Below are 20988 nucleotides of genomic sequence, written 5' to 3'. Positions count from 1 at the left end.
TCAGCGCCAGTAAAACTTGTGACTTGCTGCTGTAATGCCTCTTTCCTACCAGACGAATACTTTCACTATCCCACAGAGCGAATTAGTCCTACGGTCTTAGTCTTCCCTGTTACATAATATCAGAGAGCGCATACCTCCGCGAACGCCAACAAAATTTATCATTTCCTGCATCTGGATCCGGTTCCACATCAAACTCTAATAACCTCTTCCCTGACCCACTACCCGCCTATCCACCAAATTTAATTGAAATCTGATAACATACACTTGCTATATCTTGTACACAAACAGACATACACAGGTGAATACATAACCTCCCCCATCTTCGTAGGCGGCGTCAAGAACCACTTCAGGTATGTCTTGAGTATCTTATAAATAACGACATCTTGCCGCCAAAAAAAAAATAATAATAATAATAATGTACTAAAGTACCAAAACATGCAATTTGGGAGCAGACCGGGATGAAAGCATCGTCTCTAACGTGAGTGCTTTTTTTTTTTTCTTACTATGATCATGTAGGCCTAATTCTGTACAATTAACTATTATGTTTCACTGTGCGTTTCTGGTTTCTGCCCACAAGATTGGTATGTGGCGAGTAATTTGCTAAATTAGTTGTTATACTGTTGACTCCCCTTCACTCTGCCTCGGCCGTCTCCTCCTGGCCCACCCTCTTTGGTTATTCCTTGTAGGTTTTGCTTCAGCTCACTGTTTCTTTTTTTTCCTTGGTCCACTGTCTCCTCTCCTCTTCCATCTTATCCCTTTGGTCTTCTCCCCTCCCGTCGCTTCTCTCAGTCCTCTCCCTCGGCCCCTCCTCCCCACTCACATCTCCTCCTCGACCTTCTCCCCTCGTCCCTCTGCCCTCGCACGCCCTCACTCAGAAGCGGTGTTGTCTGGCCACTCTTCTCTCGAGGGTAAGATGATCTCCGACTCTCAGGTGAGGGACAACTCTAGATGCAGGTGGTCGCTGGTGGAACTTAGGTGACTGTATAATATCTGATGTTTCGCTCTTTACATCAGTATCAACAGGATAGTGGCTTCTTTAATTGCAAACGATGTTCAGAGGGCATATGCAGATTCGTAGATGTATCTCAGTTTACACCGTGTTGTACTTTCCGTACTAAATGTAATCTTTTTAAAATGTATTGTGACCTAGATGAGGATGAAGATTAGCTTTGCGTACTTTTTGGTATTGCATTACAACGAATAACGTTGTTTATTATATCCCTAAGTGTGCGCGGTGTCAACATACTCATTTTTTATGAACTTCGCTTGGAAAATGAAGTGTCATGGCAGACAGTCTAAGGAGATGCCGGGCGAGGCTCTCCTAAACCCAAGATGGTTGCAGGAGCTGACAGAAGAAGGTGGCGGGAAAGAGCATCAAACTGCGGCAGATGGCAGGTTAGGTTGGCAGGAACGAGCATACGGCGGCAAGTGGGGACAGGTTTAGGTGGCAGGGATAAGGCAGCGGCAGGTGGCAGGTGAGGGTGGCAGGAGCTAGCACGGGACGGCGGTAGGATAAGGCGGTCATCGAGACAAGTGTCGTTGTGAGGAAACATGAGTCTCCACTTACCGCCCGTCGACCCCGCTACATGAACCCCACCATCCCCTCCCCTCCCCTTCCCCTCTCTCTCCAACTCTTCCCTCCCCACCACTCCACCCCTCCCCTCCCCATCCCTCCTTACTCCTGTCTTCCTCACAAGTCTGCCTCCTACCTTACTTTATCCCTCTCCACCTTTTTATCTCTCGGTCTTGTATTCTTCATGCCCTTCCCTCTCGTTTATTCTCGTGTTTACCAAGCTTCGCACTGTCACCCATCTTTTCAGCAGTTCAGAGCTCCTTATTTTCCTCTCCTTCTCTCACATGAAGTCTGAATGCCTCTCTATACCTCCATTCCCCGTGTCGCACCGTGAATCGACGCTGTCTCCTCCTCCATTAAGAGTATCAGAAATATGCAGCAATAATCTTACATCAGACCCGAGAATGACATCTTCCAACCCAACAGTCCTTTACACAAAACTCGAAGTGTTGCCGAATTTGGCATTACAATGTTCAGCTGTCCGGGTTCCGAAATGTAGTGTGCGATTTTTCCTAAACTGAGCGTTAGGGGTGGCATGCATAAGGTTTAAATTCGGGGACCTGGGCAAGAGAGACGGTGTTACTCGCCTCATAAACGTTCTGGAATCTTTGGCTTTACGCACTCTTGATAAGAACAATATATTAGGCAATTCCCGAGGTATGTACACGGTGGCAGTAGGTGCTTATGTTTGTGGTGTGTGTGTGTGTGTGTGTGTGTGTGTGTGTGTGTGTGTGTGTGTGTGTAATGGGGTATTCGTGCCAGTGCCTTTTGTCAGTGTGCGAGTCTGGTGTATGATGTTTGTGCGTGCGTTTCTTAGCTGTTGCGTGTGTGACTGGGGTTGTCAGTATATTTTTATGTGCTTCTCTTGTGTGTGTGTGTGTGTGTGTGTGTGTGTGTGTGTGTGTGTGTGTGTGTGTGTGTGTGTGTGTGAGAGAGAGAGAGAGAGAAATCAACGTCTGAGACTTAGATTATATATTTGTTTACTGGGTATGTAAATATGTCTGATCGTATAATAAACATTGTGCTTGTGTCTGTGTATAATCGATCACCAACTGCATCTCGGTGTTGATCAGTATCTTCATTAATATATCCTGAGGTAGATTCGTACCAAATAAAAGTGCGTTGGTGTGGATGAGAGTATGTGTGTGCGTGTTGGACGTATGTGCAGGTATATGCAAGCGTTACTACGTGTGTGTGTGTGTGTGTGTGTGTGTGTGTGTGTGTGTGTGTGTGAAGGTGAGAGGAGAGTGGAGAGGCTGGTGAGAGGTGTGTTGAGAGACGGGGCGCGGGAGTGGCGTGTTGGAACCAGGATGTTTTGATGTCCTCGGTGAGAGGTGAGAGCGCGGGGGGAAGGGAGGTAGTTTGTCGGTGTCTCCAGTTACGGGGTCGTCATGATCGGAGAGAAAGTTGGGGCAGGCGAATCCACAGGCGATAACTACAAATAAGAAGAGTTGGAAGTTTGGAGTTTAGTGAGGCATTGTTCCGGAAACTAAATGTAGATTTAAGTGCCTTGAAACAAATATCTTAAATGAGAAATGATAATTCGAGAAATGGTTGTCAGATTCTACCTTTTGAGAAATTAAACATTGTGTGATGAGTGATCATGCAAAGAGATATCACAGTTTGAGGGAGAAACCCAAATGTAAAGATAGTATGGATTTGAGATAGAAGGAGAGTGAATGAAAGTTTATAAAGCTGATGACCATAGGTAAAATAAGAATCAACTAAGCATGGAATGAGGTTTGACAGAGTAAGGTGTCTGGTACCCGAGTGCAAGCTTGGTACGTAAGTTGCATAGGCCGTGACAGGTGGTATAAACAAACAGGCGTTCGTCCCCACCATACCTTCACGCCCCGACGCTCCCGACAGCCCGGTAGTTCGTGTCCAATTACTTTAATGGCCAAGATATCGGAGGCCCCAACTGGTGTCCCCAAGATAGCGCCTCGCAGCCTGACACGAAGTTATCATGTAAAAGGGACGGCGCGGCGGAGTTGACTGGTTTTCACGGAAGGCGGGAGGGCGTTGATAGCCCCGTCCTTAGCTAGCAAAAAGTGGATGTGTTTAGAGGGCGTGATGCTGCTGCTAATTTGACTATTTTAGGGACGCGAGTCATAACATCCACCGGGCACACGGAGAAGAAATCGACATATTTGTAAAGTTGATGGGAGTTAAACGCCTCCGCTGCTCCCTTTGTCCACCTGTTATCGAAAGCGTTACGGCCGGGGTATAAGGTCACGGTGGAAGGTTATAGCAACGCCCCAGTCATAATCCTTTCGAAGACAACCAAGCCCAGAGCGGAACAACGTCCAGGCCTCCGCCCCTCGTCCGCCATAAAAATACCCAACATCCAAAGTTATAATCGGGAACCCTGAGGAGCGGGCAGCGTGTCGCCTTAATGTCCCAGATAACCAACGTCTTGTGTGCCCGGCGTCCCGATACCAATACGACCCGCTCCACCGTACCTGGCGATACCGGAGAGATACCCGGAGATGCCAACATGCCCGGCAACACTGGGATATCGTGTCTGCGGCTACCCTCATGCCTAAGAAAGGGAGGCAGGTGATAGTGCTGAGGCGTGAAGACAGGGAGTGAGAGAAAGAGATGTGAAGATAGATTAAGAGAAAGAGAGAATGAACGTGTAATAGATATATTTGCTAACCAATGAAATTTGACATTTCAAAGATATATATATATATATATACTTACTTGAAAGAAGGGGGGGGTGTTGGTGTACGTATGTGCTTTATATGTGAGTAGCTACAGAAAAATTGTTAAGAAATGTCAGACCTTTCAGAAAATCTGAGCTACATTAGTAATGTATTAAATCAGTGTGAGAAACACATCCAACTGAATGTGTCCGAAAACTGATACTGGTGGAGAAGATTGGCAAATTATTCGTCCTGAGGCAGGGTAATAAATTTTTCTACCTGTTCGGCGGCACATGTTATTCACAAGAAGTTGATACAAACTTTCTGGAGAAAACACAATTGCAACACAAGGCCAAAATCGCGCTCATTAAGTTTTACGCGAGCAACACAAAAGCCTGCTTCTCTGACAACTTCAATCACGGCCAAATCATCCTCCTGTTATGTATTCAACGACCTAGATATTTACGAGCAACGAGAGTGGAGGCGACGCTAACGAGAGGTCGGGCGGGAGGGCGCTAAACAGACAGTCAGAGCGGAGGCCAAAGGTCGTATTATAAAGGATCCTATCCAGTTTACAGGATAAGTAAGTCTCCAATAAGGTTAAATGTCATCTCTGATAGTTTTGTTTCTCTTATATTCCCCCACTTTAATATGCACATTAATCTGCATGTGAAGTGTTCAGTAGTTGCATAAATGAAAGACATATACAAGCAGTCTTATACACAACGTAATCCTAGTAGAGTTTATATATAGCTTACAGCCCTAGTACCCTTATTCTCCTTATCTCATAGGTGGGTCACTAACACCTCTCCCTTATCAATTTATTTGTATATATGGCACGTTAATAGTCCTTTATAAGTTATTTATGCAGTGGGTGTCGATATCAAGAGGCTATAAACATGGAAAGGAGTACTGAGGTGTAATATTCAAGATAAGTAGCTGAGTTGTATGAAAAAGCCTTCTAAGTTGTCGATAATACGGAGCCAGGACGAAGAAGGTATGCTGAAGCGACAGTCTGTGGGTTTGGCGATTGTGGGAAATGAAGCGAAACGAAAATGTTAGCTAACCTGAGGGAAGAAAAAATAGTTTCCCATCTCTCTCTCTCTCTCTCTCTCTCTCTCTCTCTCTCTCTCTCTCTCTCTCTCACGAAAGCATTTTTTTTTTTTTTTTTTTTCGAGAGGAAAATTATCGTACAGGTTTTGCAGTACAGGTGTGTTTTCTGCAGGAAGGTGAAGGAAAGGAGATTACAGATATTTCCCGTGTCTGCTACTTCCTCCTGCAGACAAAAAAAAAATCAAAGTTACAACAGGTATTCGATTACAAATATATTTCTGATTCCCTCCCTGGCCAAGTATGTACAGTGCAGACAGATTATTATTATTACTTTTATTATTATTATTATTATTATTATTATTATTTTATCGGACCGGTCAGACTTTTAGATACAGTTCGTCTCGCCTAGTAGTGGAATTTGGTACCTGGGGGCAACATTGGCTATTACAGGTCGTATTCCATGTGAAGATGGAGATTTAGAATAAATTGATTGACTGGTAAAATGGCCCTCGTGCTGTTGACAGGCGTTCATCGTAAGCCATATCACCTTCATCTCGGAGACTTTATTTATTTTTTATCCTTACATTCTGCCTATGTTTTTATTTGGCTTAGGAAAGATACATGTCAGAGTGGAATTATGGGTAGGTCACAACTAACTCCTTACTCCTTCATACCAGGGGCTTTCCTATACCTGCATAAAATCGTCAGGTAACAGGAAAAATAGGCAAAAAAAAAATATCATTGTAGAAAAGGAATTAAAACATGAGATTACGGAGAGGAAAGCAAACTCCCCATTTTTTTTTTTTTTTTTTTTACGTCGTTACTGAAAAACATGATGGCAAATGAAAGAAGTGTGACCTTTTTGCCTCGCTGCTGATTGCGTTATGTAAAGGGGAGTGCAGTCTAACCACTTCCTTACCTCACAAGTGTTTTAAAATGAACGATCATAAAATGGGGCCTGGCCTTTACCTTCGCGCATTCAGTTTTAAATAACACTCCTCAACCTCTTCAGCGTATTGATTTCTTCTTTTTATTCCCTCATACCTACTGCCACCTTATACTAACTAACTACAGCTACTGCTTTATAGTAAGAAAGAGGCACTAGGGAGCATTCTAAGCCCTCTCGAATATAAACTGAACTGGATTAAAAGTGCCCAGAAAGCATAGCTACCCCGCGCTCAAACTTTGACCTTGATTTATGAGTTTGTATTTTGCACGGTCTCACCGGAATTGATTAACACACACACAAAAAATTCCTATACTAATTTTGATCTCCGTTGGATGAGATTTTCGTCAGATTTGATTTCCATACATACATATATACAAAGATAAGAACTCGATCACAGTAGTTACGCTTTCGATGTCACGATTTAGTAAGGAAAAGATGCTAGGGAACTCTCTAAAACTACAAGAATATAAAAATAACTGGTAGTGAAGAGGTGCTAGAAAGCCGTGTTCACCCACGGAAATACATAAATAAACTAATAAAGAAGAGATCAATCTAGTAAGGAAAAGATGTAAAAGGGCCGTCTAAACCCACGAGACCACGGCCCCGGAGTCGCATGGAAGGCCCTCAACACGACATTACCGCAAATGCTGTGAGGAAATTGCTGCCCCATAAAAAGAGGAATTGTTTGTGACCACAACAGTGACGGAACACCCACAGCGCATTCACTCACCCCTCCACACACACACCCTTGTACTCCCCTCCATCCCCCTCACGGCCCTCTTGTTTCACTTACTTGATGTGCGTCCTACTCATCACGGCCGCTGATCGACATGGCTCTCACTCAGGCCAACATTCACTCATTACGACCACTTTCCAGTGTAACTCTTATTCTCCTTAGTCTGTTCGTCTTATCTCTTGCTGTATGCATTTAAATTCCTCCTTCCCCTCCCACGGGCCCTCTTATTCCAGTCACCCACTCACTTACTCGCCCACTCTAGCTCAATAGACTCATCCTGTCATAATCATCATAACACTCACATATTACCCACTCACTTCGACCCTTACTCCTCATATTTCGCACGGGCTCCCTGCCCTCATTTATACACATTATTTACCTCAGTTTCTCAGTATTGCTCTCACCCATCTCGACCTGTGTTCAGAGTAACTCCCAGTCACTGATCCTGTCTCAGCTAGTTAGTGCTCATGATGACAGACTCTCATCATGAATCCTACGCACAATATACTGAACATACCACAATTCCACTCACTGATCCAGTTCGACTATCATTTACAGATATTTACATTCATTACGTTGCCCCTTGCCAACGACCCACCTCAACATGACACTCGGTTTTCACGACCTCGCCCTTTTCACGACATCTTCTCTGTCCTGTCACCAGTCTTACAAATCACCACTATCGCAGTTCATCACTCTTACAGATCACAATTTTCACAGATCATCGGTCATAATACCACTGACAGATAACGTCATGCAGAATACCACTCACGGATCACCATTTTCACAAATCACCATTAACAAATATACTTCTCACAGATCACCATTTTCACAGATAACACTCAAATCACCACTCACAGATCACCACTCTCACAAATCAGTACTCATATACATCACCACTTTCACTCAGAGATGACCTTTCTCACTGAGATCTTTGCTCATTCATTATCACTCTCACAGATCACTACGTAGATAATTATATTCAGAGATCACCATTTATATCACCACACTTCTATCATCACTCACAATTCACTATATGCGTCAGTACTTTCACACATCACCACTCTCACCTCGTAAAACAAAGCTGGCGATCGTGTGAGTAAATCCCCAATTTCTAGCAATCATCCGTACACTCCTAGATGCGAGAAAAACATGGCTGGTAACACTAACTCATTGTGGAATATACCTTGTAACGTAGCACCCACACTAACACTATCTGATGCTCACAGCTGTTTGGCACATGACCGTCAGAAAGTTGGGGCTTGCGTACATCTCTGCCTTATCAGTTTTCAGCATACGACCGTTAGTTTTCGCCTGTAAAATGACATCCTTATTACCAGACGGTTCCTAAAGTAAGGTGGTAGGGCACGATCTCCTCCCCAGTAGAAAGTACTGCTCCTACCATAAATTAGCCTTGGATTAATCAGGGACAGTCACCGGTTATTCTCTGCCTCAGGGCTCGCCACATCCACTACACACCATAACCTAACTTCACCAAAGTCCACTCGTCAAACAACTGTGCTTCTTTCACCTTAATTTGGCCTAGATTTTCGTCCTTTTATAGTTTACTACACAAAGCACAGTGGTTGAAAAAGACTGTTTTGGCTCTGCATCGTGTCCATAGCACTTTTTCGTGACCAGCACCATATTCAAGTATTATAGTCTCTAGTTACAGTTCAGCTTTCGGGATTGACACATGGCAATTCAGGCATAAAAACAGTATAACTATCACGTGCCCTAACGCCTCCTCACAGCAGTCTCCACTCACCGCTGTCCACTTCAAAGATTTCGTTGCGCCTCTTCCTTAATGTTTGATTCTGCACTTTGCACCTCAGTATCCTCATGAATGTTAATGATGCAATTCATACCGATATAAAAACGATAAAAATTTAATAAAAGATAATGTTTAGGTCTTACTTGCAGAATAAATCTCTAATGAAGAGGTGTAGTGAAGCCTCCAGTACCACTTACAGTACGGCCCTAAATCTCATCATTGTGTTATACCTCGATTTTTTTTTCTTCTTATCTCCTCTGAGGCATATAGGAGGCGGGGGGGGGGGGGCAGTGCCTGATTTTACATTTTTCTCCTTATTCATGAACCAGAGAGATCAAAGAGCCGTGTTTTGGATCTCCCTATCCTACGTGAATGTCAGAAAAAGGATTATTGACTTTTACTTCTTTTACTGTCTATTTTGAATGTTATTAATTAATCTGTCTTTCAGCATTAACACCGTACTGTTTTAGGCTCAATTCAGTACTTTTCAAAATATCAGCATTTCCTCAGCATTACTCAGAATTTTTTGGCATACCTTATTTGATTCGCCTTATCTTTCGTGTGATGGTCTCCTAACTCACCAAAAACACCTCTCCGTCTTTATGACATTTCCTAAACCGTCTGTGCTCTCTACTCCATGGAATCCCTCCCCCTCCTCCTTCCCTCGTAAGCTCACCCCCCCTTCCTGATATAGCAACTCCCCCCCCCCCGCGCCAGAAAAAAAAAAAAGACGGAGGAAAAACAGGTCAGGTCCGCCTTGCGATACACTGGAAGGATCCATAATTAAACGGACGATAGGTAGATAGCGAAGTGATTAGCTGAATGTAAGAAGCATGTCGGGTGCTGGCGTGATAGTGTTGACGCGGCCGCCCCACTCTCAGGATTGGCCCCACCTAATGGCGTGTAGTGACCCTTCCTCTCTAACCCCCTCAAGCCCCCTATTCCCCTTCCTCCCCCTCACCTCTTCCCCTTCACATTCCCAGTCACCTTCCTCCCCTTCTCCTTGCTCCTCCTCTTCAGCCTGCCCATTTCCCTTCCTCTCCCCTCCATTCTTACTCATTCCCCTCCCTCTCCACCTACCTCTCTCCCTTCTTCCCCCTCCATTCTTTTTCCATCCATCCCCTTATGCCCTTCCTTTTCCCCATCTCCATTCATCATTCTGTGCCCCTTAATTCTCCCACCTCTCCCTCCATTTGTCTCCCATCAGCCCCCTTTCCCCTTGCTTCCTATCTCCCCATTCACTTTCCTGCACCTTCCTATTCCTCGTTCTCCTCATATCCCACATTCTGTTGTTTCCCCAACCCTATTCTCCATCTTCCCCTCATTCCCCTTCCTTCAACCTCCCCGACCCCCTGTTCCACAACAAAATACTCGCCGTTCCTGTTGCTGCATATATTCCTCGTCAAATCTGCAGCATACCTTACTCTTGTCTAATGTTTTCACGCCTACTCCTCCCGTTGACATCATCAAAGCAACTGCTTGATTAATGTATTATTAGTTTCCTCCATGACAAACGCTTTTCCTGCTGTATTTTCTTTTTCGTATGCACCATCAAAGAAACTCGTTTCTGGGCGTATCTCTGATTTTTTTTTTTCTTCGAATTCATCGTCAAAGCAAAAGTTTCTCCGATAATTTATTCCATAGTCACCATCAAGTAAGTCTTTCCTTTAGTTATTAGTTTTTCTGTATACATAGTCAGAGCAAGTCTGTCCTTGATATATTTGTTCTCTTAAACGTCATCCAAATAACTCACTGTGATTCTCTCTCTCTCTCTCTCTCTCTGTCTGTCTGTCTCTCTCTCTCTCTCCTGATCGCGTACTCTACAATTTACCATAGATATTGTTCGCTCTTATCGGAAAAGAGCAGTTAGTGAGAATTTTCCTGTTATCATAATATAGAAAAAAAAAATATCATTATTGATTCTGGCTTCTCTACCCAGTACTGTACTTATAAATTTGTACAAATTTTCTATATTCATGTTTCGATATAAAGTAGTCTTTTATCTTTACCCATGCAAGATTGCCATATCGCGTGTACAGTACGTTAGTTATTCAGCCATCTTCTCATAGCCCACCTTTCACACCTGAGCAAGATACAAGTGCACGGTAGCTGGTCAGCAGCGCTGGGAGTGAGTGCTTGTGGGGGTCATGGTGTGGGAGGGTAGGAGGGAAAGAGTTATGAAGGGAGGGTGGAGTGGTGGGAGTGGGAGTGGGATGGAGTCAGGGCTTTAATGTATACATAATCACTGACAGGTACACGTGTCTGCATTATTATTACTCCGCTAATAACCACCAACTCACCTATGCACCAGTAGAAAGCCCACTTCATACTAGCTGCAAAAAGTGGTAATGAGACGCTACACATGGAATCATTAGTGGTATGTAGCTTCGGAATTACACCTTGGCATGAAACCCGATCTCACGGTGGTTGACCTTCCGAGTACCCAAAACAGAAACGCTGTATAGCACTGGACTTCGTGTTACTCTGCACACGTATGGTCTTATCTTTGTCAGCAGGAAAAGTGGTCCACAAGGTCTAAATCATCTTGCAAAAATGAGTAGGCTATCAATAAAAGTTTTGATTATGAACCTGCCTAGCAATTGTTGCCTGTAATTAGTATCCGTTCCAACAGGACAAATGTGATCGGATACCATGTTGATTTCCTTTGTTCTCAAATACCTATACAGAAACCGGAATTCCATTACAAGGTTGTTTTCAATATCTTTCGTCTCACCCTTCGTCATTGTAGTAATTTTTATTTATAGGGAAGATTTAGCCAGCTTGCTCTGCTCTTCGCACAAACATTCTCAAACTGATTTTGTAATCGATTTTGTGTTAATATATTGCTCGGTGGAGTGTGTAAGAAGGGGAGAGGGGAGGGTTATAGAGAGATCCAGACACCATCAACTGCGTTATTGCTTGTGGCCGTCCTAATAATTTCATTTCTTTGTCAATTTGATGAGAGCATGACGAGACCTTTACGATCACTGCATATCGTATGGTCTGTGTCGGAGGATAGAGTCTGGTAAACAGTATGTGGTCAATGAAAGGTGTGCAACAAAGCAGCCATTGAATAAATCACATTATAGGAACGGTAAAAATACCTCCTGTACGAACCCACCATCCACCAAAATAAAATTCCATAGTTGATAGAGAGAGAGTTTTTAAAAGGTATATCCAAAATGTCAACGTACGTAGAAAAACTAGGGGAGAGTTATGTATCTGGCTGTGGCGGACGAGGCTCCCTTGATTGCCAGGTTGTCCCACGATTGTACCCAGTGTGAGGCAGGGCCGAGTTGACGTGTTTGGGAGCCAGCCACACCGTCCATACACCCGATCACCCACAACCAATCCAGTCCTCAGGACGCGCGAGGTGTTATTTCTCACTATAAAGCTTCGCCAGACCTCCCCATTCCGGCCCATCCACATTATCTTTATTGCCGTAATTTGAGTCTCGGTACCTGCAAGTGCTCAAGATGCCTGTCGGTTGCGCCTCGCCTCGCCTCCTCCGGTTACGTGGCGTGAGATAACATCTCCTTATCTATAATAAATCTTGCGTTGCTCGCAGGTGGCTTCTGTGGTTTGGCAACGTGGACACAATGAGGCCGAGTTGAGATGTCATTTTACCTAAACCGGCAGACAGATGTTTACATATTGCTTAAGTTAGGTTCCAGTTTAACTACTTTGGAATTTCAGACATTCTGATATTATGATCTTAGTGGCAGAGTAATGTTTGATTTAAGAAATACAGAGTTCTATGTTAGGACAGTAACAAGAGTGATTATACATATCATGGATACTTTTCTTTGGAGGAGTGTTTAGCCAACAATAACTTTCAATGGTCGTACTCTAGAGCTGAGTTCGTGTTTACCGCTGATCGCTCGCTCTCCACGGTCGTTATGAAGATGTATAGCCGTGAGATATCTCGAGAAAGGAGAGGAGGAGGAAGCACGTCCACAGAAGATGGAAGGTACACAAGGTTTGAGGAGAGGGGACGCCACAGAGTGGGAGAGCTCATATGTTCCTGCCTCAGTCATCAAGTTTCGGAGTCCATCAGAATCCAATGTAGCTTCTTAGTTCCCAACATGTCCCTCGCTGATAAAGTCCCTGACGTCAGCGCCGAGGCATTATCACGAACGCCGTTCTTGAGGCGGGTGGCGGCCGCGATATCCATCAGCCGTGCTCTCAACAGGCTCCGTCCCTCATCCCGACACCTGCTCCCTCCCAACCACCGACCCGGCCTGCCTAATAAGCTGGAGGTGGGAGGCGTAGTTTCTGCTGTTAGGGAAGGCGTAAATCAACCACTTTGCATTTCGGTTCATGTGGCATGTGGAATATAAATCAAATTAAGGAACAGGATGGCAGGACACGGTCGCAGTCAGCACACATGCATTCGAACGCCAGCTAAGCCCGTTTTCCCGCCACTCCCCCGAGAGAACAAAGCCCATCCGCCATTACATCATCTGTGGCTGTCATCTCGCTCCTCCTTCTTCATTTTCTACCTGCCCACGATAGGTAGACTCCGCCCAATGTTCACATATCGTTAGTCAAGACGATCAGCGAAGTTTTTGTGGCCACCATGTTCCAGGCGTACAGTGCCGGCCAGTCGTCCATAGCCAGGGTCAGCGCTTGAAGGGAAAGGGAGGCCGCGGCGGGGTCCTGGCCTCTCGCACCTCGATAATAATATTCAGATTTTTATAGGGTATTTATGCACCGTTGGTTTAATTCAGCTTGGAGTGATATATAACGTGTTAATGTGGCTCCGACTTAAGGCTGACTGATGGCCGCCGGAGCCTTTTGTCGTGTGCTGGAGGATCAACCTGAGTCCTTTAAAGAATCTTCAGGTCAGAATGCTTATTATATCTAAACTTTCTGAAGACAAATGAGAGTACTGACGAATTTTCTTTCACGTAAGTAACGTCTCTGAAAGTTATTATATTGGTATCTTTTGTCACGGTGTCAACATTGCAGTTATCGCTTACGCTTTTGTCAAGAATATTTCAGAGTTGTCAGAGCTCATGTCTTTCTTTGCCATATTTTGTAAGTGAGAAGTAGGACAGGGATGATGATGATGATGATGATGATGATCAAACTAATCGGTATTTTTTTTTTTTTTTCATACTGTTCAGTATTGGCAAGAAATAGATAACGGCCCATAAGATGACCTAGTGGTACTGGAACAAAAGATTTTACGTTCACAACTATACTGCGGTACATTTCAGTGAAGCGGAGTTGTTGTGTCATTTGCCTGCTAGTGGATGCTTTATGCCGCGGTAGTGAGAAGAATGGCCCCGACGCATATTGATGGAGACAACACTGGGGAGGGACGGTAGTGCACGGCGAGGGAGGGGGAGAAGGGCTGGGCGGAGCGGAGGGGAGGAGTGGGATCTTTTAAACAGAGTAGGAGGGTCAGGGAGAAAAGAAGTGGGCCTGAAAGAACAGAATGGAATGACGGAGAGGAGGAATTTCAAACGAGTATGAGTGTGGCACCAGTGGAGGCAACCATATGTGAGTAAACCGTGGTCACATTTGATAGCTCATTTATCAGTACAACCTATCTCACCAGAAATAATATGCGAGAGAGATGGGCACATATTAGTGTTCTGATGTTCGCCTCTGAAACATGTAGCCTATCGTAACATTTAATCTCTTGTTACTTATAACTTTGTTACTCCAAGGTGCCTTTCGTGCATTGTTATTGTGTACTCTGTGAACTGCGCAAGGAGTTCCTGAATAAAATATTACCTCGAAGTGTGGTAGTAAATAATGCAGGAAATTGATGGTAAAGAGAGTGAAACAGGTTGATGACACAAGCTGGAAGGAAAGCGCGCGCGCACACACACACACACACACACACACACACACACACACACACACACACACACACACACACACACACACACACACACACACACACACACACACACACACACACACAGTAAAGGTAGTTGTTGTTGTTGTTGTTCATGGGCCCTGGAGGTACAGTACGAGAGGTCCAGGTGCGTCTGGTTGGTAGTATCTGTAGAGGAGATGGATGTCTCTTGTCCAACACTAATGACTCTACGGCTCCACTCACTCTGCCACTCCTCACATGACATACAGCCGGGGTTACATGGCAGTTCCTGGGTATATTATAGGGGACATTAGCCACGAACGTGCCTCTGTAGCATTCAATTTAAACATAAGAAGCGGTCATTGTTCTGTGTCTCATAACATAGAGCGTGACTGGTGAAGAAAGGTTACAGACTCTGGGTATCTTATGTTTATCAGTCTGTCGCTCACAGGATCTGACTTCAGCCATGCATCTTTTTAAAACAGATAGTATTAGCATCATATAACATCGTGCCATATTACAAATTTGTGTTTATGCAACCATCTGTACGTCTACGCTAGGAAATCCGTTTCCGAGGTCAATTATTCCATTACAAAATACCAATTGAGGGTTGATCGCTGGCATCCCTCGCGCTTGACTTGGTGGTATAGTATTAATGGAGGCATTTTTATTACTTGCCGGTGGGGAACGTGGAAGACAATAGTGATATCGAATTTATATCCACAGTTTGTTCCCTCTAATAGCCTGCACGAAACCGCAACCACACAGCTCCCCTGCCTATATCACCCTGTCCACTCCACCACCACAGCGCTCACATCATGAACTCTTACGCGCATTATATTCCATATCCTGGGCTTAATTTGGTAAGATGGTTTGTCGAAGATGCAATCGAACTCAAGGAGTTAAAGGAAATGGTATTAGATTTATTTAATACGATTGAACCGTCTGGGGGCTGCAGGATGTGTAAAAGAAAGACATAGTAGTGAAGAAGTTACTGAGGATCTACAGTCTATCGGTGTCACACTAAGAGCAGGCCACATTTGCAGAAAGAAAATGCAGTGAATGTTGGCTCACAAGCTTAGTCATTTCTCTGTCGTAGGTAAGATTTAGCTTTGCGGGAAGGACAGGGAAAGGAATCTTAAGAGTCTCGCTTTGCAGCACTTGAGATATAATACGAACGACATCCTCTGGCTGAAGGGAATATCATATTAAAGAAAGCTATGTATGTACCCCTTCCATTTAAATAATATTTCTCAAACTGAATAGAATCGTTTGGAGATGGTAAGAATAAAACGGAATTCTATGTCCTTGAGATGAGGGTGTCCTTGCGTATAATTCTCAGCCTTAGTTAGCAAAGTCATAATGGTGGAGTGTATGGTTTTGAAGTGTGTGTGTGTGTGTGTGTGTGTGTGTGTGTGTGTGTGTGTGTGTGTGTGTGTATGTATGTGTTAGTCTTGTTTCACTGCCCCGACATGGTCTCTTTTGTGTGTACGTATAATGGAGAGAGAGAGAGAGAGGGAGAGAGATAGAGAGAGAGAGAGAGGACGCAGGCAAAACAACACGGTCATACCTTACCACAACACTGTTTATACTTACCTGTCAGATTTCAGAACGCATGCAAAGAAGTCCTGCAAACTCCTCCATTTAAAATTAGCCTTAAACTAGCACTAAAAAAAAATAAATAAAAAAAATAAAACTAGTGTCAGTCTAATAGTAACCCAGCTCTGTAGAAATAGTAAACTACGATAAACTTGCGTAAAAATAACACTGAACTCGCTCTAATCTAATTCTGAACTGCCACTAAATCAGCACAGATCTAGGACAAAATTAAAAATGAACCAACACAAAAATTGCAAATCTAAAACTGAACACCAAAGTGAAATGCAACTAACAGGAAAAAAAAAACAAAATTAGCACAAAATTAACACTAAACCGTCTGTAAATAAACACAAAGCTAACAGTAAGCTTACAAAAAATAACACAAACTAACACTTTAACTAACACTACATTAGAACAAAAATATGAGACCAGCATATACCATACAAAAAATTAACAAAAAGCCAGCACGGAACTAAAGAAAATCTGACACTGAAAAGAATTAAAAAAAAAGAAAAAAAAAGCTAAGTATGACATGTACAGCAAGAAGGAGCGAGGAAGTAGGTAGCGGTGGCAGGGAAGGGAGGTGAGGTGATGCGACTGCCACATAATGACTGGTTATTGTGATGGAGATGACGAGGTTAGGTGGAATTTTGATGGACGGTGTGCTGGTGTGGGGCCAGAGGGGGTTACACTGCTACGAGATGTGTGTGTGTGTGTGTGTGTGTGTGTGTGTGTGTGTGTGTGTGTGTGTGTGTGTGTGTCTAGCTGGCTGATGTGGGTGTGGAAGAAGAGAGCATTGTGTTAATTTGAGGTTGAAGGCTTTAGAATATTAGCTTAAGAGGCCGGGTGCGGATGAAAGAGCTGAAGAACAGTATGTAAATAAGAGGATGAAAAAATGGCAGGTCGAGGTGTGAAAGTGACGGGGTGCGGGAAGGTGAGATGAGGATGGTACGAAAATAGGAATGCATGAGTTGAAATTTTCACTGGTGTGCTCGTAAGTTTGCAAAATTACAGTAATTGAGCGACTTCATGAGATACTACACGGATGTATTAATTATTTATCTTTGACATTATTAGACATCATGCCAGTTTTTCATTACTCATGGCTTAAGGGTCAAAAATAGGGATATATATAGTGTACTTGAATGGGTGAATAGGCGAGGTATGAAATCTTAAAAACTACAAGCATTAGCATAGGAGAGAAACTGATGGATGAAGTATGTATGGAGATGCACTTGACACATTTTTATTTATATATTTATTCTTTATTTTTTTCTGCAACTGTTGGCTTAGTTTTATCTCGCAGGGGTATGTGAAGCTCGTCTAAAACGAGAAAAAGAATTTTTTTTTTTTTTTTTACCTGTGAGGTGGTGCCAAAAATTTCGAAGGCTTGAATAATGAGTGAATGGATGTGTGGCCCATTTCATTCTTCTTTTATTATCTTTTTTTCCGTATCTTCTGGATCTAACCCGCCATTTTTTTTTCCTGGGAAGTAGAGTTATGAATGTGATGATGATGGTGATGATATTAAATATTCATTCTGAAATATATGCTAACACCCCTCTTTTTTTTTCTATTGCAGCTGCTTCGGATAGCTTAGGTAGGTTTTGGTGGCAGTTCGAATGAAAAATAAAGTTACAAGGTATAAAAAAAAAAATGCAGTCTCATAAATTTTCATAATTATGATTAAATGGGATGGTGAAAAAAAAAAAGTTTACTCTTGCTTGCAATAAACTGGGGTTACTAGTTTACACCTTCACCGTTTAGTAGATGTTGTTAAAAATTCAAGAGTTGATGGATGTAAGAGAATTGGTATGGGTGCAAGAGCTAAGAGATGAAGGAGAGTTGGTATGGTTGCAAGAGTTATGGGATGAAAAGGTGGGTTGGTATGGGTGCAAGAGTTAAGGGGTGAAGGAGTGTTGATATGGGTGGAAGAGTTAAAGGTTGAAGGAGAGTTATTATGGATGCATGTGTTAATGGATGAAGAATGGTATGAGTGCAAGCGTTGAGGGTGGGTTGGTATGTGTGTAAGAGCTGAAGGATGAAAAGGGGTTGATATCCGTGCAAGGGTTAATGGATGAAGGAGGGTTGGTGTGGATGCAAGAGTTGAAGACTGAAGAATATAAGCAGAACCACGGGAGGAGAGGGTTGAAGGATGGTAGTTTGTTATGTGAAAGCTGAAAATTTCGAGAAGGTAATGTAGGTTGAATAATAAGGACAGGTTCAAGTGGAAACTGAAAATCGAGAATGACATGAAGTTGAGTGTGAGAGAGAGGAGCGCGAGAGTTAAAGAGATGAGAAAGTATGTTTTAGGATTGTGAGAGTTCGAAGAAATTGATGAAGGATGGGACTGCTAAGTACACTGTAAGGGCAGAGGTTGAAACAAGGAAGGGATGGGTAGCATCCAGGAGCATGGAGAAATATGCGTGGCAATTAACAGAGTTCTCAAAGAAATGTACCATATATCCTTTCATTCTCCAAAATCTTACCTTTTGATACGAACAGAATGATATGAATTTGATAAAACTGGAACTAATGAGATAAGGTAGGTCGCAAAGGATTTATACGTAACGGTGAATGACGTATTATGCACTACCTGAACAGCTCATGTTACCGTGTGTGTAAGGTGAGGGAGGGAATTGGTTTATGTTGAGGGGCAAACCCAGTGCTAACCAGCGACCTAATTTTATGAGACTGTGTTTTAGCATTTTTTTCACGCATTTTCATGTTAGAGAAAGTCCAACTTAGAATATCATTTTTTCATATTAGACCCTGAGAGCATCCCATGGATGAGACTGACCTTATAAGACTTTGCTCGTATTGTAGCCTGAATGACGTAGGAGACGTCGCAGCTTTTCTTTCTTAGCGATTTTTTTTACATAATACACTTTAACGTATTCTTGTTTACGAACTTACTTATATTGTTTTAATATCGACATAGTTTGCATCCATAACATAAATCGGGTTACTGGAGTCAATGTGCAGAATTAATGGCTAAGGATGAGGTGTTACAAAATCTCCAAAATCACTTAGAACACGACCTTAAGTTACTTCCACTGTCCCTTTCACTTACCTTCATTTCTGTTACAGAAGTTGACGTTGGCGGCGAGGGTCGTGTTGAGGACGGTAGTGAAGGATCACCTCTGCGACCCCCCTCTCCCTCCAGTACCACAGGTGGGGGTGATGGCCCTCATCATGCCCCTCCTGCCCCCGCCTCACCCGTCAAGCCCCGGATATGGTCTCTTGCTGACATGGCTTCCTCGTCCTCGTCTCCGACATCACCGTCATCGACTTTGGTTGGAGCGGCGGGCAAGATGGGCGTTCACCGACCACTGCACCTGGAGGCGTCGCCTTACGCCCGGCCACTACCGCTGGCACCTCGCCTACCATCACCTCAGGAGGCACTGTTACAGGTGTACGCCAAGTCCTTAGGGCTGGCACCACACCACGCCCCCGCCTTCCCGTCCCTGCCTCACGGCCTCAACGGTTTAGGGTCACATTTATCCCCACCAGGGCTGGAAGCACCCCTACCCGCCACTCTAGGGGCGCCACCCTACAGCACAACTGCCTTGCAGCCGCCCACCGTTACCCGACCCGTGGCCACCCGCCCCCTACCACCTGCGTCACCACCGTCAGCTCTGCCTACTGTACATCACACGCTGCCGGGGGGCGCTAAGATCACCCCAGCTCCGCCCCCTGCCCACCGCCCAGAAGGTTAACCTCCCTCGTTTAGCGGTGGCCTCTCAACTCCGCAGCTGCTGACCTAGGAATAAGTTATATAATCGTGACCCAGTGGCGGTCAAGCTTTAAGTGTGTCAACAGGGACCCATGGAGGTGATCCAGGCGGCGGCCCGACCCGCTTGGCGCAACGTGATGCTAACGGCACGGACGCGCCTCTGTACCGTAGGATATAAAGTGTTCCAGTGCCAAGGGTCTGGCAGCGGCACTGGCATGAGGCTGTGATTCTTGTCACGGCCACGCGCCCCTAGCCGCCGCCGCTGCCGCCAGGACTCTCTACCACAGTGTACTGTTTACTGCACGCGGCCACTCTGAACATCCCGTAGCATATCATTTTTAGTGAAGTTTATAGTTGGTGATGTGAAGGCCGCGAAGGGGTGTAGGGGGCCAAGGTTGCTCAGGGGGAGCAGGCATTGGTGGACTTCCCGGTGATAAATCCGTTGAGACGAAAACAGTGAAATTTGGAAAGGAAGTACTGTACAAAAATGTGATGTGATGAGATGTGCGAGTATTGCGCGACGTTAGTGCTGTGTCGGGATAGCCCCATCCCTTCCAGCGTGTGGTAAGCGGGCCACCCTCCCCCGTGCTCTGTATAGTCCATAGCTCTACTTACTTATCTGCCAAAGTCATGAGACGTGTGACCTTGTGTCTGTTAATGTTATGTCCATCCCGGTGTCCGTAAGAGCAGTCTACCCTCAACACCTCAAACGTTTTTGTATAGAGCATCTCGTGTGTGTGTGTGCGTGTGTGTGTGATCCAGGAACATGGTGATCCCGACCAGTGGGTGTATGCGATCAGAAACAGTATCTCGGATCAGTAGTGTTTTGGTCCCTTTGAATAAAAAAAATGGTTATGTTTAGAGTGCTTATTTTGCATGACAGCGTATTTATGTGACAGCTAATGTAATAACTCAAAAATTTACTCTTCCATTTAGCCTAATTGAGCACTCATGAAAGCGCTTCTGAGAGCTTGCAGGCACTAAATTTTACGTATGCTTAATTACTTTGTTATTTTTTTCCTCACCTAAGTACAAAGTTTGTTTTTATAGCGTGATCACATCAGTAACCTAGAGTTTTTTTCCTCCC

The 20988-nt window shown here is 44.2% G+C and overlaps 1 protein-coding gene across 1 annotated transcript in view; it reads left to right on the top strand.

Annotated features, from left to right (window-relative positions):
* Positions 1-19884, top strand: part of LOC145412977 (uncharacterized) — a 71616-nt gene extending 51732 nt beyond the window's left edge. Inside the window, exon 7 of the mRNA XM_080282800.1 lies at positions 19256-19884. Coding sequence (XP_080138926.1) covers positions 19256-19884 — 629 coding nt within the window. The remainder of the gene's footprint in view (positions 1-19255) is intronic.
* Positions 19885-20988: the final 1104 nt, after the last annotated feature.

This window comes from Coenobita brevimanus, chromosome 94 (genome assembly GCF_032717465.1).
Source record: "Coenobita brevimanus isolate Jiangsu-jjx chromosome 94, ASM3271746v2, whole genome shotgun sequence".
NCBI lineage: Eukaryota > Metazoa > Arthropoda > Malacostraca > Decapoda > Coenobitidae > Coenobita > Coenobita brevimanus.
Note: the sequence above shows the minus strand (reverse complement) of the source record. Positions and strands in the feature narration are given on the sequence as shown.